Source organism: Microsporum canis, genomic scaffold (genome assembly GCF_000151145.1).
Source record: "Microsporum canis CBS 113480 supercont1.5 genomic scaffold, whole genome shotgun sequence".
Lineage (NCBI taxonomy): Eukaryota > Fungi > Ascomycota > Eurotiomycetes > Onygenales > Arthrodermataceae > Microsporum > Microsporum canis.
In genome coordinates, this window is record NW_003299165.1 from 996,970 (window position 1) to 1,019,342 (window position 22,373).

The window sequence follows — 22,373 nt, forward strand, 5'->3', positions numbered from 1 at the left end:
TCTGGCTCAAGAATGCGCCGTTGGTGGAGCCAGAACTTTCCAGCCCCTCAAACTAGAGAGCCTATATTAAGTTAATTAGACTCGACAACGTTTGAGTCTTCTACACAAAGAAAATAAAACAACATCAACATTCACTCGTTTTGTTCCCCTCACCTGGACTCACTGGCCTGTCTTTTTCTTTCTTTTATATTCACTCTTCTGGATTGCGTTCTGTCCGATGCACTGTTCAAATTTCTGAACATTAACACACTCATAGGCGGTTGACTACTCTATGACGCGTGCAGGCCTGGATATATTTTGATAACGACACACTGGAATACAATAAAGGGAGAAAGAAAAAGGGGCTCCTCGAACTCGCTGGCCCCTGTTCGCCCGTCTGCGTCTCCAGGCTTCTAGTTCTCAGCTACCCGGCCCGTCCTGCAAGTGAAATCTTTTGATTCGCTTATTACCTGGTCTGTCCCTCCAGGGAACTTCCTCACAAGGCTGCGACATTGCCTCATACATATTCCTGGCTTTTATCTTTCATACCACCAAATTCCATCCTATTCAAACGCTATCTATACACCAAGCGCTTCATCAAGATCCAGATATGGAGATATTCTGCCGCAACATCCCGGAGCAGGTGCAAGAGAAACATTTGAGAAAGGAGCTCAAACCTATCCTGGAACACTTTCAGATATCCGCTTTTGATTTCCAAAAGGTGGGCAAGAAAAATGGTAAAATCACAGTTGCAGATGCGAGGAAAGGCCAGCGCTTCCTCGACGCATATGAATCCCGCCCGAGACCTACACAGGGCACATCCAAGCCATTCAGATCTCCCGCCACTCTGAAGCTATACGGTTTCGCCGTTCACATATGTAAAAGCCATAATGCACCCCATGATTTGCTTCTACGATCTCTTCAGGAAGAAGAGGAAGAAAAGCGCGTTGCACATTTTGCTCCCGCCCCAAGATCAATTACAGGGGAAATTAACAGGGTTAGACGTTTTCAGGTCACTATGATGTCCTGTGGATCGTGGGATTACCGTGAAAATCAACCAGTATTTATTGAATACTTTCGACTGCCATACACCGGATTCATCAATCTTGGGAAGACAGCATTTGATGCCACTTTTACAGATTTTCGCGATATGACAAAATATAGCATGGAGGTGCCCTACTGGAATATAGCTGACTCTATTTACGTGGGAGCATATGCTAAAGCATCCGTGACTATTACTACCTTTGTGGCCCCTAGGTTCTATATTTCTGATTCTATAGAGCAAGTGAAAGTGAAAATGGCACTGCTCGGGAAAAGCGGACGGCCACCACCAGCTAAGAGAAGAGTCGGCCACCTTCTACCTGAGCACGAGAAAACTGCTGCAAGATGTTTTACCTACCGATTTGCCCTTCAGGACCCCCGGGATACCGGTGTCGTACGTAACTTAGGTAATGACCGCAATATCCCCAAGATAAACACATGGAATGATTTATGTGTTTTCCCCCGACAACCATATCCCATTTTGGACAAGGAGCTTGATAGATACCTGGTCCGGATGCCATTCGACTACCGTGTTAAATTCCAGTTACAGAAACTAGTATGGAATGGAGATCTTTCACTGGACCGGGCCTCGCTATTTTTTCCTGTTGTCCTTCGGCTTTATAAACAACACAATCCTGATACTATTGCCCAAGCGCTTAGCCGACTAAGCCGAGACTTACAGTTTCCATCACCCGGTGTATTGCCCTCTGAGGTTGGAATTGAAGCAATTACAGAAGTTTTTGAAAACACTATCGACTCTATTCTGAGAAATGGGAGTGAGTTGGATTTCAACCTCGTTCATCAAAATAACGTGCTGGTGCATCGCGCAATGGTTACCCCTTGCGGAATTTATCTCCTCGGCCCGTATGCTGAAGTAAAAAACCGAATTCTACGCAAGTACTTGGGCAATACTGATTATTTCCTTCGTGTCGAGTTTCTGGACGAGAATGGTGATCCTGTTTTTTTCGACCCAAACGCAAATTTGGAGAAAATCTTTCATGAAAGGTTTTCTGGGGTTATGAAGCGCGGAATTGAAGTTGCTGGTCGTAATTTCAACTTTCTCGGATTCTCTCATTCGTCTTTACGATCCCAGACATGTTGGTTTGCAGCTCCTTTTACTACACCAGATGGGGAGTACCTCGACGCTAGAACAATAATCAACAGCATCGGTCACTTTGATCATATACGTTCTCCTTCCAAACAGGCGGCTAGGATTGGCCAAGCATTTTCTGATACCCTCACCTCCATCTCTGTCTCTAAAGAGGCTGTAAGATTGAGAGTACCAGATGTTGAGAGAAATGGACGTATTTTCAGCGATGGGGTTGGGGTTATTTCCCGCGAGTTGATGTACAAGATCTGGAATGAATATGCTCTGCGAGAGAAGGTGAAGCCAACTGTTTTCCAGATAAGAATTGCTGGTTAGTTCATAGTCCCCTTGCTATGCAGACGCATGCTTATGTCTACATCTTGCTCTCTCCTAATAGCCATGGAGGGAATATACTCTACCATAATATATTATTTTTGCTAACTTTTATTACGTTTAGGAGCTAAGGGGATGGTTTCACTTGATACCTCGAGACAAGGTGAATTCTTGATGCTTAGAGAATCCATGGTGAAATTTCCAACAGATGATTCATATAATATCGAGATTTGCGGAGCCGGTATTAAAGCATTGCCATTTTATCTAAACAGCCAGATTATCAAGATTTTGGAAGACTTGGGGGTTCCATTTGCGGCTTTCCATCAATTACAACAAGACGAAATTCTCTCTCTATATTCGACATTCAACTCCACAGAACAAGCTGCTAAATTCCTTGAGGATTCACCTGTACCTAGATCGCTCCGTTTGCCATGGTTACTCCTAGTCTTAAAGGGCTTAGGACTACGCTATACTCTAGACCCCTTCTTACATCGAATAATGGAGCTGACAACTCTATTGAAACTTCGTGACCTGAAATACCGCGCTAGAATCCGTGTCCCTAATGCTGTTACACTCTACGGAATAATGGATGAGACGGGCTACCTAAAGGAAAATGAAATCTACTGTGTGTTTCTCTCCGAGGATGGCCGACGAGAAATTCTTGTTCGTGATAACGTTGTTGTTACTCGGTCGCCAGCTCTACACCCAGGGGATGTTCAGGTTGTGAATGCAGTTGATGTCCCAGCCAATTCACCTCTTCGCAGGCTACATAACTGTGTTGCATTCAGTCAACATGGAGTTCGCGACCTTCCAAGTATGTTAAGCGGTGGAGACCTTGACGGAGACCTTTACAATATCATTTATGATACCCGATTGATCCCTCAACAGACTTTTCCGCCAGCCGATTATCCCTTAGTTAAAACTAGGGAACTAAACAGAAAGGTCGAAAGCAATGATATTATCGATTTCTTTGTGACATTTATGCAACAAGATCAATTAGGCCGAATTGCAACTACTCACCAGGCGATTGCGGACCAGTCATCACTTGGTACTAGAGATGAAACCTGTTTAAAGCTTGCTCACTTACATTCTGTTGCGGTTGACTACTCTAAGAGTGGAATCCCAGTACGTCTATGACCTATTCTCCATTTCTATTAACGGGTCGACTGACATGATATATAGGTCAATGTCTTGGATATTCCAAGGGCTCCCCGAATTCGCCCGGACTTTATGGCTCCGAGCCCCAGAATTCTGATTGAAGACAGCATTGAAGACAGCATTGAACACATCATACGTGAAACAGAAAAAACTGTCCAAGAGGACGACGATGACAACGACCGCCCAAGGATCCGATATTACAAGAGCCATAATATCCTGGGGCGCCTCTATCGTTCTATTGATGAACAAAGCTTCCTCCGTCGACTTCGAGACGTAGGAACGGTTAACAATGACAGCCGTAAGAGTGTACTGCAATCAATCTGGAGATATGTGGAGAAAGAGGTAGATGGTTTTTTTTGGAACCATCTTACAGGGATCTGTCATGACATCAAAGAGATGTACGAATACCTAATTATCCCTCCAACCGCTAGTGTGTCTATGGTTACTTATTAGGCTAATACACTCTAATTCCATTAGTTACGAGGATCAACTTCGAGAGTTGATGCGTCAATACTCAGCAACACCATGGAAGAGTTCTATCACAGAATATGAAGTAGTTGTGGGCACAATTCTTGGCCCCGGGCATAAACAACGTCGAAGAGACAAAGAGACCTCTAAGGAGATGCGAGCATGTGAGAAACCCCTGAAGGCTTAAAAAGATATACATCCTAACACCTCTGCTTGTAGCATACAGCCGTCTTGTTGAATTCACAATTTCTATGATCAGGGATACGGAATCTGGTGGAACAGAGGCCCTCGAGCGCTCTATTGCATGCTTTTGGGTAGCCATCAACGAGCAGAGTTTTTCACAAAAGCCAGGTTTTCGGAATGCAAATCAGGAGAAGCTACTTAGCTTTCCTTGGATAGCTGCCGTGACATGTCTGGACGAGGTTGATAAATTTCAGAGATCTGCTCCCCTCTGAACTCACATGTGCCAGCAATTTTAATTTTTTTTCTTTATTACTTCACCTTCATTTTTCTTTCACATTTCTTATCAGTTGTAATTAACGGCCTAATTGATGAAACAGAACGAATGAAAAAGGGAAGCTGGAATATGGAGGGCGAAAATTCGCTCCCGCCAAGGTTCTATTACCCATTCTCACGGATCACTAATCCCACAAACGCACAATATTAGATACACAGGCACAATAAACCTTTCCTTTTTTTCTTTAAATTTAATTCCCTAAAATTCTCCCGACAATGTTGTAAATAGACAGGCGCCCAAAGCTTTTCCTACCGTTTTATATTTAAGGGGAAAGTGACATCATAGTGCAAACAGTGCAAACAAAAAGAAAACTGAACATCAAACTCTCAACGATTTAGCAATTCCTTCTCTGTCTACATAGTCGGCATTTCATTCAGCTCGCCGTCGTGGTTTCTGTACGGAGGCCTAGCAGATGATGAATGAATCTTGGCTCTGTTTCAATTCACCATCATGGAGATCTCGACCGATGTTGTTTTGGAGGAAATAACATGGCGATCTCCTCAGCACGTCCAGTTGATGGGCGGCTTCATCCACTCCAACAACGGTAAGATTGAGCCTGTATACAGCTTATATACCCTACCTTTTCAACGAATAATAGCTAACTTTATTCTTGGAAGTATAGTTTTATTCTACTTTGCTGAATCTCCCTTCTTCGACTCCACATCAAATAATGCGACTCTCACATTGCAAGCAATGCATAATGAGAACTTTCGACAGTTTATCGAGACGCGCGAGGCATTCGAAGGGAGATTGAAGACTATGCAAGGGTTGGAATTTGTAGTGGCTCGTGATCCGATAGAAGAGGCCGCTGCTGCTGTGGCGGCAGGAAATGCGCCTCAGGAGCCCTCAAATATATGGGTAATTAGGAAACAGAATAGACGACGGCTGCCAGGGATGCAAGAAGACGTACAAATATTGGCTACGTACTTCGTCGTAGGGGATTCTGTTTACATGGCACCATCATTGATGAGTGTGGTGGGACGTAGAATGGTACCTATTTCGATTGGCAAAGCAAACTGTTTTCATCTACTAACAGCTTCAACTAGCTTTCTACAGTTACATCACTCACAAAGATACTTCCGGTTGCTTCGAAGGAGCTGCTCTTTATGCCATCTCATGGCCACACATACACGGCCCCTATTCAAAGACATACTGAGCCAAGTCAAGTGGGCGTACCCCAATCTGCGCAGGCAGGAAAAGAAGCTACACCCGTCCCCGGTCCCCAAAATACCTCGACTTCGCCATCGTCTTCCAAGCTAAGCGCAGCAGCAACCCAAGACATGAGGAATCTTTCGGACGCACTTAACCTTCTCTCTCGCTATGGAGATGAGTACATGGATGAGATGCCGCTGGTCGGTGAGCCAGGCTCGTTCATTATCTCGAAGAACGCTGGGAACTCTAGCAACACATTGGCAGTTCCGGGAACTGAGCATTCCGGGGCCAGTGGCGCAACGGCCAAATCTGTTGCTCGATCGCCATCAGGGACCCCGGTGCCAAAGCTAGGAGGACCAGACACGCCTGGTGCTTCGCCTGCACTAGGAGGTGTTTCTGACTTTAACCAGCCCGCCGCAGGGAAGGGCAAAAAAAGGGCTATCAACAATATTCTGTGAAGATACTCTGCTGTATAGAGGTGCTTCTATTTCTTTATGACCACCATGGCAGCTTTCTGTGATTAAAACCACGGAACCTTCACTCGCTCGGGCGCTATGAAATAACCTGGAATGGTTCTTTTGTATGTCACCAAAGAAGTTAATTGTACTTGAATCCTGAAGCTGAAGGAACAGGCTAAAGCGCATCCTGTAAACCTCGATGATGTATACGATGTCCCCACTTCGGCATGGAATACAATGAGTCAACATCAATTATCAATTTCGCATAATATAAAATATACACTTGAAGCGTCATTCCCCTCATAGCCTCTATAAATATAAATAAGTCTATGTACCTTGATAGGTTGAGATATTCTTAGAAACATACTTCAAATCGGCCGTTGAACCGCCTCATTAACTTCAAGTATACATAAAACTACTATCCCACGAACCATCAAGATGTCTGAAGCCTCCAAGCAAGCACGACCAGTTGTATGTGTCTTGTACGTATATTCCTTTATCTTTCCTCTTCGATGGTATAGTTAAGTTACTAACATATCCGATAGCTGCGGTTCGGCCGCTGGAAAATCCCCCGCCTATATAGAGGCAGCGCGCGCCCTCGCCCATCTTTTCCATAAAGAAGGCGTCAAACTCGTCTATGGAGGAGGTACGAAGGGCCTTATGGGTGAAGTCGCCCAGACACTGGTCTCGCTTTCAGGCCCTGAGTCGGTTCACGGCATTATCCCTTCGGCCCTGGTGAAGATCGAGAGTGGCCATCGTACCACGCTGGCTGCCACTGATAGTGAGGTGGCGGGTAAACTACCGGAGAGGACCGAATCCACAGAAGCAAATGGTGCAGTATCCGGAGACAAGACCAGCTTCGTGAACCCGGAATATGGTATGACTACTATTGTCCCGGATATGCATACCCGCAAACGCATGATGGCTGGGGAAGTTATCGCTGGTGGCCCTGGTAGCGGATTTTTGGTTCTACCTGGGGGGTTCGGTACGATCGAGGAAGCTATGGAGATGACTACGTGGAATCAGCTGGGGATTCACGATAAGGGAATTGTTCTGTTGAATATTGACAACTACTGGGATGGCGTTCTCTCGTGGGTTGGCAAGAGTGTCGAAGAAGGGTTTGTGAGTACAACAAACAAGGACATTTTGGTGGAATGTAAGGATGTAGAGCATGCTCTTGAGGCGCTGAGGAGCTATAAATTAAGTGAGGGGCGTTTTGGATTAACCTGGGAGGTGGAGTTTGGAAATGATAAGTGATAAACGGGGCTTGAAAACTGGCGTGGTTATTGTTGGGTGTGAATTACTAGAATGTCTTCGCTCATAGAGTAGAATTATACGGATATTTATGGTCTGGCAAAGGGTTTAATAAAATAAGAATTTGTCGTGGAGGAATTCATTGTAAGGTGGATGAGCGCTTCAAGTAAAGGAGCAAAGAAGGGTTACCTCCGTGGCAAGCATCATCATGTCTTTGAGACCATAATCATCATCGTCATCATCACGAATCCACCTCCATTTCCTCTGACGGCTTAGTTTCCCCAGATGTTATCTCCTCATTTGCATTTTCGAGAAAGGCCGTCACGTCTGGTCCGTCGTATAACTTAAAAGTATCAAGTTTCCCCTTGGTAGCCGCGCTGGGAATTCCAGTAATGCCCACAGTTGTATTATCAATCGTCAATTCCCGGTCCTGTGACAAGCTTTCCTTCAATGCCTTCAATGCGTGAGTGATCAAAGCGTCACGCCCACAGTCAGCAAACGAATCCAAGTTCCTTTCTAGATATGTTCTGGCCATCTGGCTCCTGGCTCCGATTGCGCATGCAACCATCTCCTGAGTCATACCGGAGGGCTGGAACTCAAAGAGATGAGGTCCTGCCTCATCAACACCGGCAATCAACAAACCGACACCATAAGGTCTCTTGCCGTAGACCTGTGTGTTTGTTTGTGCACGGTCTCCGATCCGGCTGACTATACGTTCTACCTGAAGAGGACGGCCGTATGTCATCTTAGAAGCTAGGGATTGTTGTTTCATAAAGTTGGATAGAACACGGGCATCAGAAGCAAGTCCGGCAATGGCAATTCCCATGTGGGAATCAATAGCAATGACTTTCTTTTGGTATGAAGATAGCTCCTCCGCATTTCGCTATACATGCAGTTACACATTAGATTTGCCCTATTATTGTTGAGTGCTGGGTTGTGGTGTCCTACCTTGAGGGCAGCAAGGACAGCATGTGTCTTGCTGACTATACCGACTACCACAGAGCCCTGCTTAACAGCTTCCTGTGCGTATTCCACCTGGAATATCCGGCCTTGGGGGGAGCTATTCTGGCATCAGCGACCATAACCTCTCCATCTCTAGATCAGTCAACTCACAAGGTAACGGAGTCATTGTCGTAGTTGTTTCTAAACATGGCTGCTGTAATATGACAGTGACAATAAGAAAACGTATCCCGAATAAAAAACCAGTCCCAGGTGAGTGAAAAAAACGATTGCTGTTGGAGACGTTGCTGTTGTTTATGATACTTTTCGACTTTCTCTCTACAAGGCAGAAGAAGACGCGGTAGCTCGCAGCCCTTTTTGGGTTAGCGCCAGAGCTTTGGGAGGTTGAGCTGCTTATATAAGCACATTACATCGTCATTTGACAAGATGAAGGAGATGCGAGGAGACGAAGACGAACGCAAAAACATCCGCCTGCCTATAGTCGAGCTCTGTTCTGTTGATGACTTGTTAATGTGATAGTGATACGACTGCCTAATCCCATATCCGACCCTTGTATTTTGCCGCTGAGCCAGGCGTCAGCCTCTCTCACAAATATCTCTCTTCTGCCTAGCAAGATGCCTGGCCTTAAGACTATCATCGCTCTCTCCTTTGTAAGCTTGCAAAGATATTCTTACTGCTCACCTTTGATGATATTTTCAGCTAATTTACTCCGTCAGGTTCTTGCCATCGGCTTCCTACTAGTCATTCTCTCCGCAGCACTATGGCACAACTATCTACCGCTTCTTGTAGTTGCGACATATGTCATTGCGCCCATACCGAACTGGATATGCAGCAGATGCGCGAGTTCCGATGATTTTATGGAAAGCTCGAACAGCGGTGTGGTGGACTTTGGACGGTGGTTTACTGGCTTTTTGGTGGTGATGGGAATCGGTACGTTAAGGCTTCTTTTACGTCTAAAGGACGCTTTTTACACCACATCTGTCCCATGTATCGCTTGTATTCTTCCCTCATCATGCTAATTTATCCCTTGTGGTAATAGCCCTCCCTGCTGTATTGGCTCATAGCGGTGCAATCCAAGTTCCAGCCATGGTCATGTCAATCTTAGGTGGCCTATTAATATACGGAACAATCATCAGCTTTTCGATGTTCTTCCAAGAAACAGAAGAATTTTAGCGTATCCGAATCTCTTTGCTAAGCCTTGCTTCACTTGCGTGTTTTTTCCTCCTCCGGCATCTGGAATAGCTTGTCGTCCTCGGCCTGTGGCAACATATCCATATGCATGCCTTTATCGACACCAAACCACCGGCTTCTATCGAATACTCTTTACACTCCCAGCGGATTCTTTCGAAGTTGTGATCCGGATGCTGCCTTTATACACATTCATGGCGGATAGCACACTTCCTCTTCTTGCGTTTATGATCACCCTCGGCGTTATAATGTTTTGATTTGACTGTATGATAACTGGTCCTTTTTCGTATACTTTTCAACTGAACTCTTCTGGCGTCTTTCCATTTTTCATATCCCCTTACTCACGGTTATAGACCCAGGAGCCATAGTTATGGTAAAAAAAGGTTATCAATAATCACGTGTCTCTACGCGCTTGGAGAAGCCGCGATAAACTCCATATTCGGTATTTATGATAAGCAAAACCACTTAAACTCGAAAAGTCTTCCTCTCGGGTTTATTTTAAAGAATAATACTCTATTGTTACTCTGTCTCTTTATGCTCCTACATTGTATATTATAATTTCATATATATTAAATGGAGGTATGGTCTGGTGCCATTGACTCTGGCCCAACTACACCACTGACAGGTATGACGGATGGATAGTTGTTGCTCCAGACATGACCGTGAATTGCTAACTTTTATATAGGTATACGCTTGATCGACCCTAACTTTACAAACCCTAGCAATTTATTCCGGAACGCGAAGCTGTCTTTCCGAGCCTATGTCAATCCGAGCAGAATTCCCATTGTCTGCTTTACTGGCCCGTCTCTAGAGCTTCATTGCTCCGAGCACAAGACAGTAGACTGGATCAGACATAAGCTGTTACGTACATATCGGACAGAAGGAGAGGACTATGAAGAGCTCGCTCCTGTGCAGCAATGCCCGGTTGGCATCCTCATTCGTGTTGACGAACAATCACCCTCCCCAGAAGTGGATAATAACACCAGCTTGAAACATCAAATGATATCAGATATCCTTATATTTGGAACATTGTCAAGGCCCAGCCCCCGGAATGACTGTCCATCATCCCCACAGCCTTCTTCGATGACAGCAGATGGCCAACTACCTAAAGATGGACCACCACCGCTTGAATTAAGAGTGTATGCAATCCCTCTGTGTTCAAGTAACTTCACTCGAGTTCAGTCACTCTCTACTCCACCCGTTAACTCGAGGTACAGCTCAGCTGGGATGATACAGAATGAATCGTCTGGCGAGTTTCTACCAGATAGCTACGGCTCCTCAAGCCCAAAGAGGAAGAGGGTTGCAACTTTATTCGAAGCTGCAGCAGAATATCACAAGAATGTTAGGAGGAAGGGGGCAGCAGCAATGTCTGAATATTTCACGAGAGAGAAATCAGCCACGCCTCAGTTCCCCCTGCTTCCGTCTAATATCAGAATCAAACGAGAGAACGAGAATAACCCAGAATTTAGCAGTAGCCTGAATGACGTTAACCTTACTAGAAAGCGTGCCACTTCAGTTGCAAAAGATATCCGTGCTGGCTCCAGGAGACCGTCATTGCTTCGCCCTAGATCATCAACGTCTCAAGTTTTATGCACGTCAAGCCGCAAAGAGCTACCAAGCTCCAAAGCTGACGGTTCCAATCCCCAATCACAGCAGAGTCAACAATCCAAAAATCCAAATCTAGACCCACTTGAAGATATCGCTGCTAATAACAAGGCTTTATTGACCCGTACAATTCTCACATGCATGCGTCTTTATGGTTTTCGTCGACCAAATACCCGAACTACCTCAAACTTTAATCCCTCCTCTACGATAAGACATCTACCGTCACCCAACGATACAGTCATAAAATGTGACCCAGAAGAAGCTAGTGGAAGCCGCAGACAAGATATTTTCAGCCATGCAAACTTCGCTCAGCTAGGGGACTTGGGCAAGATGCATACACCTAACCCGGTCGACGGTTTTGATGAGCGGGAACCCAAGCCAGAAGCCGATGGAGATGACGATATGGGGTTCAGGGAAATATACCACGCTACATACCGGGCTTCTACGTTTGCTCTAAGGCGTTTTTTAAAACCCTCTAATCCAGCTGTCGGATTACCGGGAAATGCGGCTTGTGCTCACGATGTTCCAATATTAGGGAAGGACAAGGCAATGAATACTGTGGACTCTGTTTTAAAGCTATTCTGCGAAGCATCAGACGGAGAATAGCTTAGTATGGGTAAAGATGTAGTAATGAATAATGATTAATACTATAGATATTTTTGTTATATATTCTCTTTCTTGGTATATAGTGAATTTATATAAATATTGGCCAACATTACTATTCAATGATCCATTAAGATAAAAAGGGGAACTTTGAGAGAGGCTGGCGGCATAGTTGGATAATATATATCCTCGAAACCTCAAGAATGTATCCACCTTTATGTCTGCTTTGGCAGATAATTATACCGATATATTTTAGCATTATCCCAAGATGAATGTAGGACATCACCCCTCAGCATACAGGACTCCATCTGGCGGGTGTTATATTCTGTCATAATGTCTTCAAACAGTTAGCAAAGTGCGATTAAACGATTCAACCTAGTCTGTACTAATTATGAATGCTCTACCAACCTTCAGAGTATTGATAGAAATACCGGAAATAATCCCTATACCTAGGATTAAGAGAACAAGATTGCTATATTATTTAGCTTCTTGTATAATATATAGACCCCAGGACCAACGGATAGAGTACTAACTGCTTCACAAGGAACCACACACACACACGTGATGTTCGCAACTTGAGGTAGACCCTATTGGGTCTACATTAGAAAATAGACAATATATTGCACCAGGGAGGTAGGCTATGATAGTAATACATTAGTAAAAGTCTAGGAATTTATGAATATACATAGAAGCTGGAAAAAAGGTGAGGGTGTTAATCTCACATATATCCTTCAATCATATACCTTAGCTCTTCTCAACGAGGATAAGGCACCCACGGTTCCAAGAGCAAGCCACTGATAAATAGTGATGACTGGATCAACAAATTGCTAGTAGAAAAGATAGCGAATGTGTCTCTCATAATAAAGTGTCTAAATTCACAAGAGGTTATGTAAATTTATTTCCATTATAAAATTCTTTTGACATAAAGTCATTAAATATGTTTCCAAATATTTAAGACCACTCCCTGGGCTTCTTATTGCACCTTATAACGGCACTTTATTTTGTTAAAGCCCAGCGACCCCAGCCAGTATGACTGGAGTCGAGTCTCGCGTTCCTAGTAAATGGCTCTTTATGATTGCGTTTATAAAGATAGCAAATCAACTAAATGTTTAGGCCAGATACTAGTCAATACAGAGAATAACGGAGTCCTCTGATATTTTATAGGGTAATTGTGTGGGTGAGCAGAAAGGAAGAAGAGGGAGAGGGAATTTCACAAAGAAGTTGGGATCAAGAGGTATTTATATATGTCTTGTTAAATTGGTGACGCGCTAAGGCTAAGCGAGAATTCAACTGCGGCAGCCTACTGGTTCATGCGTTACCTATAAATTTCTATAAGTAACAGTGTGCTTGGTATAATAAAGGGAGAGCTACTATTGGAAACGGCCTGAGCAAGTAGCAGTTAACTAGCACAGCAGAGGCTATAAAGTGCATTATCCATAGCTTCAGGTATAGTGTGTGAAGAAACATAGCCGTTAACACACGGAAATGCATACAATAAAATCGGTACATTCGCTAAGGGATCCAGACACGTATTTTTCATAAAGGATATTTAGGCAGAAGGATATTTATCCGAAAATCATCCGATTAGAACAAGTCGGAAGGCTCCCCCCAATCCAGCCTCTTAAACATAGATACAGAGAAGCTGACTGGAACGTAAATCATAGCTCGTCGGGTATTATGCTATTTTCACAACCTATCTCCTTCAACCTCCCATTGAAACCATGGTGGTTGTACTCTTTAATTACGTGCAGTGGGTATATGTGCATTCCGTATGGTCAGCCTTTGTAAGACAATTCAATATTTGATCAATAAATAGCCATGGTATTCATGCCCTCGAAAATATAATTGCTGCCTTGAAGAGTTGATGTAGATAGGAGCTTGGGCCAAGTAAATATCACGTGATTTCTATTACATAAGCTCAGTGACGTTTTTAGTCTCCAGGCGCCCGTGATGCACTTTTGCTCTGAAGCCGACATTGATCAAGGGATAATATCAATCGGCCCTGACCTGGGATAAAGATTATATCGGAAGGGTACAGCCTTGCGAGCGTATGTTTCACAGCTCTTTGGCATTTATTATAAGACTGGCAAGCTCGATTATCTACGACTCACTATACCAATACGCCCATCATGGACGATTCAGACAACCGTCTATTCCGGTTCACAAAGTGGTTTAACAACGCCAACGCGCGTACATCCGGCATATATGCCTCTGGCGCATTGGTATGAATCCTTCTATTCTATTTCTTCTATGTCGTACCCCTGTTTCTTCTGTCCTTTGCCTATTCTACACTGAGTGATGAATATCTCCGCTCCCAAAGTTACTGGAATGCATCTGGCTAACAGTAACATGTCTCTCTATCTAGTTCTCCATCGGCCTATTCTTCCTCATCGACGCAGCTTCGTTCTCCCATAGCTCAAGAAACGGTTCGACTGTCCATGTTAAGTTCGTAGACTGGATCCCCGGCATCTGCTCCGCCTTGGGGATGCTGGTCATCAACTCTATCGAAAAGTCACGCCTGAGTGCGGATAGCTTTAGCTACTCTGGAGACAGCGTCGCTTGGAAGGCGAGATTTGTTTTGTTCTTGGGGTTTGCACTGTTGGCTGGAGGGCTAGCTGGGAGTGTTGTACGTTGAGCCTTCACGGTTCTCACTTTCTGTGTACCTGTGCTAACATGCTGTCTTAGACGGTTATGGTCCTGAAGTATGTCATCCATGGATATCCCCTTCAAACGCTCTACTTTGGTATTGCGAATGTGATTGCAAATGCAATGGTGATGATGAGGTAAGTTTGTAGCTAGTCCTAGTTTGTTTTCTGAGGTCTAATCGAATATTGTTCTAGCTCGGCTGTTTTATGGATTGCGCAAAATATGGAGGACGACTATACATACACCCTTGCTCTATAATTGGCTAGGCTACTTTCGTCGGCTTGCCCTTTGTTCACGTTATCCATGGTTTTCCCTGTTTTCTTTTTTTATTGATCCTCTTGTAGAATATATTGAGCAATGATATCGGTATAGCGTTTCGTATACGCGTCTCGGGATCACTCGAGCCTATATTCCACAGGGACACATGTATCTTATACTTTACCCAAGGCTAACACCATGGAGTTGGGCACTCTGGTTATGAATTCAATTTACGGAAGTGAGGTTATTTATTAGATATGTTCAGATTTCAGGTATATTGTTTATTATCTCTTAGATTGTCTAGGGGCTGTGTGTGTATATCTAGCCATGACCTCTGTTGGCAAAAACTTCCTCTTAAGGTCGATAGAGGGGTTGGTTATGGATTGTCCAAGGGACCAGGCGAATGCTTACGATTCCCTGGTCCAAGCTGTAGTCGGTATCAGGCAATACACCTCGTCGTTTAGGTTTATAACGACGCTTTTTGACAGGGAGTAGCAGCCTTCCCCGCCTTATCAGTCCAGGCCGTCGCTTCAAGCATGCATGGCTGCAAGAAGTTAAGCTGAGCTCTCTTTACCCCTGTCTGTAAAATAGAGCGCCGGCTCATGGTATGTTTGGGCGCCACCCTTGCTGTCTGCCAACAATTCAGGTAGAGTTATGTCACAAGGGCGTATAACTCAAGCCTGCTTGAGGTAGGAGATTATAGCATCTATCCTACCCATATCACCAGCGTCGACTTTCTCATCAGGACCCACAATTTCGGCTGGCAAGTGCTCGCGCAGCTGATCCAGAGCAGGCTGATAGTTCCGCACACACGAAGATATGGCATATATGGCTTTCCGGCGGACACTGACGTCGCTATCTTCTCTGGCCATTCGAATTAACTCTGGAATAGCCTTGGCCTCCAATGCCTATAGAATATTCATTAGTCGGTCAATGCGAATATACCTAGAGTAAGGGAGAAATGTAATACCTTCTCCTGGGATTTCTCGTTATTCTGTACGGCCGTACCAACACACCACGCAGCCATTTTCCGTATTTCTGCCTCCTCGTCCTTCAGTGTTTCCACCAACGGAGGCCAGAGGCCCAACGGATCCATATTGTTCGCATTATCGAGGTTCTCGACCAACTGCTCAAAGTTGTCGAAGGCGATAAGCTTATTCTCCAATGTGCTTTCGGAAGAACGCACAACTGCCATTGCTGTCTTCATGAGTTCTGCGTCAGAAGGGGTATTTGCCAGGAGGCGCTGAAGGGCCTCTGCATCGATGGGTTGTCTGGTAGCTGCGGGTTCGGTTCCATTTGCCTGGCCGCCGGCAGCGGGAGTATTCTCGATACTCCATTTCAGAAGATTGTTCAATGAGGGGTCCATGGCGGGAGGCACCTTTGGTCCTGAGGTTAACTTTGAGGTATGAGATGACGCTGGTAGGCTCAGGCGGTGCGCAGATGAGTTTTATAGCTGTGAAATTACCCTTGCAAAGACCTGTAATTGTTCGTCTTTAAAGCGAGCAACAAAAATCATCACTGGCAGACAAATTTCTCGAAGAGCCCGCGATGTTCGATAAGCTTCGATCCACTTATATTTGATTACATAATTAATTGTTATACAGCGTTATGTTTGATGGGCCGTACATATATTTGGCACTTATCCTTCAGTTGCCTGATTTACTTGATGATGGGGGTAAATTATGCATAGCGACTATACCAGCCTGTGAATATGTCCGTGTATGAGTTGCTCCCTTTCTCAGAATTTCGGGCAGCAAGTATTCACTCTAGTGCATGCCCATGTATTCCTTATTCCGTCCATCCGGTGGAATGATCACTTACTACATAGTATGTACTGCTGTATGTGTTCATGGTCGTGAAGGCCTCGCTCCGTTGTCAGGGTGATGACTAATACGTCTTCACCCCCTTTTCCGGTTCATCCTTCACGTGACTGTAGAGCGTCGAGGAAGAAGAAGAAAAAGGACGATGGCAAAAGACATCAAGCCCAGCCGAAGAAGCTGTTGGTTGGGCCTTTGGGCTGTTGGGTAATCATTACGTAGGCCCCTAAGCCGACTATCGAGCCAGGCTTGGGGGTAGTTAAGGAGCAATATGGCGGTGGAAGGAGGTTGCCAGGCCCAAGGTCATGCCATGGAACGGAGTATTAATCAGTAGGCAGCAGGATCCTTTCTCCAGTCCACGCTCACCTCACCAGGGGATTAGTCCATGGATGCAAGCATGTGTTCTGTCGCAGGAGGTGTACTCCGTACATGGAGGCCGTAACTGTTAAATGACTGCTTAGGGGGGCCCAGCGAAAAGGCAGCCATATTTCTTCGGGGTCTAGGAAGACGAACATGACGACGACTTAGGCAGCAACATGAAAGCAGGACAAGATAAAACGTAGACCATCTTCATCTTCTTCTTCTTACTATCTTCCATCAGCATCAGCTTCTGTTCATCTTCATTACAAGAGTAAACCGGTGAAAGGACGAGGCTGTCTCCTAGAACGAGCCAACCAGGAGGTGTTCTTGTTTTCCCACACTAACTCAGCCCGCCTCTTCTTCTCTCCACCACCGACCTTCTTCCACCAACGTCTTCCTCTTCTCTTCTTTTCTTCTTCTCCTATCTCAACAACCCTTCAGCCCATCCATCTCTTGTCTCTCTCCCTGCATCTGCCAGCAGGCTCTTCGCTTCTCAGATCCATCTCACTACTCTTCTCTTTCTCTTGTCCTTTAACTTGTACTATCAGTCGACATGGAGGGTATGTTGCGAAACCTCCCCTCCCCCCCCAAAGCTCTACTCTAGCCCCCTACCCGCAAACACACCCCGTCCTTCGTCCTCCGTGCTGCTGGCTAACCTGTCTCCCTCGTACAGAAGAAGTCGCTGCCCTCGTCATTGACAATGGGTAAGTCTGCGTTCTTCTTCCAAAGCAGCCCGACTTCGCTGTTCTGCCCGTTTTTTTGAACAAGTTGTTGTCTCGCTCTTCGCCACGCACAACAACACACCAACGAAACACACACACACCCACGCACACCCACGCACACCCACGCAGCCTCAACCTCAGCATCGCATTTCGTCGATGTAGCAAGACCAGCTTGATGGACCAGTAGACTGCTTTTTAATCTGCCTGGAGAAATGCTGACTTGATTGATTATTATAGCTCTGGAATGTGCAAAGCCGGTTTCGCCGGTGATGATGCCCCACGAGCTGTCTTCCGTATGTTCTCCCTCCCCTCTTTCTCTCCTGAAAGGCGCCTTGTGCTAACTCTTTGTCTTCTAGCATCCATTGTCGGTCGTCCTCGTCACCATGGGTAGGTTTACTTGAACGAGAAAAAAAAAAAGACGATACTGACCATGTAAATATAGTATCATGATTGGTATGGGCCAGAAGGACTCCTACGTCGGTGATGAGGCACAGTCAAAACGTGGTATCCTAACTCTGCGATACCCCATCGAGCACGGTGTCGTCACAAACTGGGATGATATGGAGAAGATATGGCATCACACCTTCTACAACGAACTCCGTGTCGCCCCAGAAGAGCACCCAGTCCTTTTGACTGAGGCTCCCATCAACCCAAAGTCCAACCGTGAAAAGATGACCCAGATCATCTTCGAGACTTTCAACGCTCCAGCCTTCTACGTCTCCATCCAGGCTGTGCTCTCCCTCTACGCTTCTGGTCGTACCACCGGTATCGTCCTCGACTCTGGTGACGGTGTCACTCACGTCGTCCCCATCTACGAAGGTTTCGCTCTGCCACACGCCATCTCCCGAATCGACATGGCCGGCCGTGACTTGACCGACTACCTCATGAAGATCTTGGCCGAGCGTGGTTACAGCTTCTCCACCACCGCCGAACGTGAAATCGTCCGTGATATCAAGGAGAAACTCTGCTACGTTGCTTTGGACTTCCAGGAGGAGATCCAGACTGCCTCCCAGAGCTCCACCCTCGAGAAGTCCTACGAGCTTCCTGATGGCCAGGTCATCACCATTGGAAACGAGCGATTCCGTGCTCCTGAGGCTCTCTTCCAGCCCAGTGTCCTCGGTCTCGAGCCCTGCGGCATCCACGTCACCACTTACAATGCTATCATGAAGTGTGACGTCGATGTCCGAAAGGACCTCTACGGCAACATCGTCATGGTAAGCTTTGGACCGTTTTTCCTTCTAACACCTCGCCCATACCGTAATGCTAACTATCTTCATCCAGTCCGGCGGTACTACCATGTACCCAGGTATCTCTGACCGTATGCAGAAGGAGATCACTGCTCTCGCCCCATCGTCGATGAAGGTCAAGATCATCGCTCCCCCAGAGCGTAAATACTCTGTCTGGATCGGTGGTTCTATCCTCGCCTCCCTTTCCACCTTCCAGCAGATGTGGATCTCGAAGCAAGAATACGACGAGTCTGGCCCATCCATCGTTCACCGAAAGTGCTTCTAAGGTGGGTTACCTGCCTTTGTTCTTCATTCTCGCTAGCTTGTTTCAACTCCTACCTTGTCTTGCCGGTGAGATAGCAACGATAGCTTGGAATTGAGCCTTGTTATGTTAATACGGACTACGTTGATATTTTAGCTTGACGTCGGAATAATTGATAGATAGAGAGAGAGAGCGAACACAAAAACAGACATAACAAGAGAGAACCAAAAAAAAGAAAGCAGCCACAGCTCGGTGATGCCTATATTATCACGCCCATTAACTCCGTATCGTACTCGCAATCAACAAAACAAACCTCTTTTTATCTATTCTCTCCTTTTCCCCAAAACTCCTTTCTTCGTCTATAGTACTCAGATTCAATTAAACATATCTTTCCTTTCACCTTCTCCACATGCTCACTGCTTCTCCCTCTTGCCCCTCCATCTTTCTTGATCCACGTGACCATCCAAAAAGTTCATCAACTTCTCATGTCTATAAGTAGTTTATCCACCGTTTAACTGTTTAAATCAGAATCCCGGTAAATAGGAGAGAAAATAACAGGATATATCACTTGTTCTAAGATGGCTGCTGAACCGATATATTCTCATCTTGAGATTGTAGAAATTTTGCAAAGAGTCATGTAATATGTCTTGATCTCATAACGAGGGTCTAGTATATACACGGAATGGCAAAGCAGGCTAAAAAGAAGATTCCAACCCTAAGCGCCTAAACGAAAGGTTATAAAGGTGAACCCAGCACCTAATAACGAGGGTATTTATAAAAGGATGCACGCACACTCGTACGGCAGACGAAGAGAATATATAAAAAGGGAAGAAACATGTCAAAAAGGGTTTTCAAAAAAGGTGGGACTCTTAAGAGCCAAAGAAGAAGAAAGAAAAAAAAGGGCCATAAAAGAGGTGGCGAAAGAAGGCGAAAAGGGGTAGAAAGGTCATGATCGTGGGTATGTATGCATGTAGGTATGTAGGTTGGTGTGTATATTGGCCGTTTGAAGGTGTAGAAAGGAAGGGATGGCGATGAAGGTATCACGCCGTTTTTCAGGGGCCTGCCTCCTCAGCTCGACTCTAGAGGAGCTTTTGGACCGAACTAGCGGTCTATTTACATTTTCATTTGGTTTTTGATGTTGTCGTATTGCGATTGTGGGTAGTTCAGCTGGTTTTGGCTCTTGTCCATGTTCTCTCGGCCTCCAAGGTGCTCAATGACCTGTCCACGATCGTGTTAGCATTATCAATTTTGCAAAGAAACGCTCCCCAGAGGAAAGGAGAAAGAGAGAGAGAGAGAGCGTACAGTTTCAACAAGACTTCCTTCACCCTTTGGCTTATCCGCGCTGGTCTCCCACCACATGGTTCCGCCGAGACCCATTTGCTTGAGGTAGTTGGCCTTCATTCCAGCGATTTTGGGAGTGTCGAAGCTGATGAAGAGCTTCTTGACAGGGTCATAGCTGTAGCTGGCAACTTCTTGTTCACATTCCACTACCTTGGCGCCTGGCTGTGGGAGGGTCTTGTAGTCGTACACGCCCTTCTCCCAAGTTCCCTGGCCGATACCGTTGAATGAAGCGCCTGGCTTCTCTTTGGTTTCAGCAAATGCACGGCCATAAAGGGGCATTCCGAGAACGATCTTCTTGGACTCAATGCCGGCACTTTTGTAGGCAATGAGGGCATCCTGAGTGTTAAATTTGGTGGCCTGCTTATCAGAGGTGGAAGCGAAGATGTTAGCGCTGTGTCCGGAGGTGCTGTCCCAGCCACCAGAGTAGTCGTAGGCCATCAGGTTCCAGAAGTCAAGGTGCTTGTCCATTTCAGCAAGCTTCATAATGCTGTAGTGTTGGGCGCCTGCCACTTGGTTAGAGACTTTGTCTTGAATATATATGGGCTTTTGGAACATACCAGCTGGAGAGGCCACGGTGAGGAGGTACTTGTATCCATCACCAACAGTCTTGGAGTATTCATCAAGAGCCTTGGAGACAGGTTAGCCTGGGAATAGATATATATCCAATGTAAGCCAACCAAAACATACCTTCCTAATCTCGGCCAGGAGCAATACCATGTTTCCAGCCTCCTCTTCGTTTGCGGGGTACTGTTTTCCCATTCAGTCAGTATCAATGGTCAATTTATCATTCGGTTCATTCGCAACTCACCTCCCAGTCGATATCGATTCCGTCAAATCCATAGTCCTTGAGCAGCTGAACAGATGATTTGGCAAACGTCTGGCGCCCGCCATCAGTGCTAGCGGGCCCTCGGAAGCTATCCTTGTAGCTCCAGCCTCCGATAGATAGAAGGGTCTTCATGTGACGGTTCTGCTGCTTCATCATGTACATCTGCTTAAGGGCACCACGGAGGTTGTTGCCCTGAGGGCCTTGGGTATCGCCCTCAAAGGCTTTTTCGAGGTTCGAGTAGGTATCGACAAAGTGGACATTACCCTCGGGAGAAATGTCCGCGAATGAATAGAGAATGTGAGTCCATTGGTCTCCGACCAGATCCTTTGGATCGAACTTGCGGTCATAGGTAGCCTGGTATACCAGTCAGCTATGGATTTTCGAAAATAAAAAGGGCTCTAGTTGGGGTCTAGTTAGTTGACATACCCAGTTGACATAGTATCCCACAGACTTGTAGCCACCATTTGGAGGAGAACGGGACTCGATGCCATTGGGGGTGGGTCTTCCAAAGACGCCAAAGTTGGTAAGGCAAGCCAGGCCTAGTGCAAGAGCTGAAGAGAATCGCATATTGAAGGAATGTAAATAGAAAGAAACAAAAAAGGAATGTAGAAAAGAAATCAAGGCCTGCTTGTTCTCAATGGAGATGATCTGAGGAGGATGATTTGATCAGACCCAAAAAAGAGGGATGCTGGCACAATTATTTATATTCAGCGCCAACGGGGAAGAAAAAATGGAGTATATCGACCAGGAAGAATGAAACCCTCGGCTCACGCCGAAAGTACCGCATGCATTTTTTTTTTTTTACTGACATTCGTAACTTAAGCCAGTGTATGCTTATAGAAACCATGCGCAAATGCACGCGGATGACAGTCTTGTCTACCCGCCCCAACTGGCTGGGGGGGAGGGGGGAGAGGGGCCCTGATTAGTATATGGGCACATTTCTGCGCCATGTATGGTGGGTATACATGTATATAGATGACATGGGTAATTAGACCGTTAATTCGCCGCCAACCCAGTAGTTATCTAGGAATATTAGATGAGCCAGGGCCCTGGGAGCCCATCGGTTTCAAGCGAAAGGCAGACGGCAAATTTGATCCAACTCCTTCTGTCGC

At 45.7% G+C, this 22,373-nt stretch overlaps 10 protein-coding genes across 10 annotated transcripts; 7 read left to right on the forward strand and 3 right to left on the reverse strand.

Annotated features, from left to right (window-relative positions):
* Positions 1-589: 589 nt before the first annotated feature.
* On the forward strand, positions 590-4,521 carry MCYG_05449 (RNA-dependent RNA polymerase; the record flags this gene model as incomplete). The annotated part of the gene is made up of 6 exons (XM_002845534.1): positions 590-1,414; positions 1,571-2,438; positions 2,565-3,565; positions 3,623-3,996; positions 4,076-4,230; positions 4,286-4,521. 6 exons carry the CDS (start codon positions 590-592, stop codon positions 4,519-4,521), a joined length of 3,459 nt encoding a protein of 1,152 aa, XP_002845580.1.
* A 512-nt stretch (positions 4,522-5,033) lies between these two features.
* MCYG_05450 (mediator of RNA polymerase II transcription subunit 6) lies at positions 5,034-6,218 on the forward strand (the record flags this gene model as incomplete). The annotated part of the gene is made up of 3 exons (XM_002845535.1): positions 5,034-5,127; positions 5,206-5,573; positions 5,630-6,218. The coding sequence occupies 3 exons, from the start codon at positions 5,034-5,036 to the stop codon at positions 6,191-6,193; spliced, it is 1,026 nt and encodes a 341-aa protein (XP_002845581.1).
* Positions 6,219-6,631: 413 nt separating this feature from the next.
* On the forward strand, positions 6,632-7,450 carry MCYG_05451 (lysine decarboxylase-like protein; the record flags this gene model as incomplete). Its single annotated transcript, XM_002845536.1, has 2 exons — positions 6,632-6,675; positions 6,739-7,450. The coding sequence occupies 2 exons, from the start codon at positions 6,632-6,634 to the stop codon at positions 7,448-7,450; spliced, it is 756 nt and encodes a 251-aa protein (XP_002845582.1).
* A 238-nt stretch (positions 7,451-7,688) lies between these two features.
* On the reverse strand, positions 7,689-8,598 carry MCYG_05452 (proteasome component PRE5; the record flags this gene model as incomplete). Its single annotated transcript, XM_002845537.1, has 3 exons — positions 7,689-8,330; positions 8,396-8,507; positions 8,561-8,598. The coding sequence occupies 3 exons, from the start codon at positions 8,596-8,598 to the stop codon at positions 7,689-7,691; spliced, it is 792 nt and encodes a 263-aa protein (XP_002845583.1).
* A 423-nt stretch (positions 8,599-9,021) lies between these two features.
* MCYG_05453 (vacuolar protein sorting 55 superfamily protein) lies at positions 9,022-9,580 on the forward strand (the record flags this gene model as incomplete). Its single annotated transcript, XM_002845538.1, has 3 exons — positions 9,022-9,057; positions 9,124-9,337; positions 9,447-9,580. The coding sequence occupies 3 exons, from the start codon at positions 9,022-9,024 to the stop codon at positions 9,578-9,580; spliced, it is 384 nt and encodes a 127-aa protein (XP_002845584.1).
* A 588-nt stretch (positions 9,581-10,168) lies between these two features.
* Positions 10,169-11,806, forward strand: MCYG_05454 (conserved hypothetical protein; the record flags this gene model as incomplete). Its single annotated transcript, XM_002845539.1, has 3 exons — positions 10,169-10,220; positions 10,281-10,734; positions 10,813-11,806. 3 exons carry the CDS (start codon positions 10,169-10,171, stop codon positions 11,804-11,806), a joined length of 1,500 nt encoding a protein of 499 aa, XP_002845585.1.
* A 2,110-nt stretch (positions 11,807-13,916) lies between these two features.
* MCYG_05455 (conserved hypothetical protein) lies at positions 13,917-14,707 on the forward strand (the record flags this gene model as incomplete). The annotated part of the gene is made up of 4 exons (XM_002845540.1): positions 13,917-14,025; positions 14,169-14,429; positions 14,489-14,586; positions 14,644-14,707. The coding sequence occupies 4 exons, from the start codon at positions 13,933-13,935 to the stop codon at positions 14,705-14,707; spliced, it is 516 nt and encodes a 171-aa protein (XP_002845586.1).
* A 674-nt stretch (positions 14,708-15,381) lies between these two features.
* Positions 15,382-16,073, reverse strand: MCYG_05456 (hsp70-like protein; the record flags this gene model as incomplete). The annotated part of the gene is made up of 2 exons (XM_002845541.1): positions 15,382-15,615; positions 15,678-16,073. The coding sequence occupies 2 exons, from the start codon at positions 16,071-16,073 to the stop codon at positions 15,382-15,384; spliced, it is 630 nt and encodes a 209-aa protein (XP_002845587.1).
* Positions 16,074-17,437: 1,364 nt separating this feature from the next.
* On the forward strand, positions 17,438-19,118 carry MCYG_05457 (actin; the record flags this gene model as incomplete). Its single annotated transcript, XM_002845542.1, has 6 exons — positions 17,438-17,444; positions 17,558-17,588; positions 17,844-17,899; positions 17,963-17,993; positions 18,049-18,820; positions 18,888-19,118. 6 exons carry the CDS (start codon positions 17,438-17,440, stop codon positions 19,116-19,118), a joined length of 1,128 nt encoding a protein of 375 aa, XP_002845588.1.
* Positions 19,119-20,207: 1,089 nt separating this feature from the next.
* On the reverse strand, positions 20,208-21,828 carry MCYG_05458 (endochitinase 1; the record flags this gene model as incomplete). The annotated part of the gene is made up of 4 exons (XM_002845543.1): positions 20,208-20,312; positions 20,397-21,062; positions 21,244-21,615; positions 21,688-21,828. 4 exons carry the CDS (start codon positions 21,826-21,828, stop codon positions 20,208-20,210), a joined length of 1,284 nt encoding a protein of 427 aa, XP_002845589.1.
* Positions 21,829-22,373: the final 545 nt, after the last annotated feature.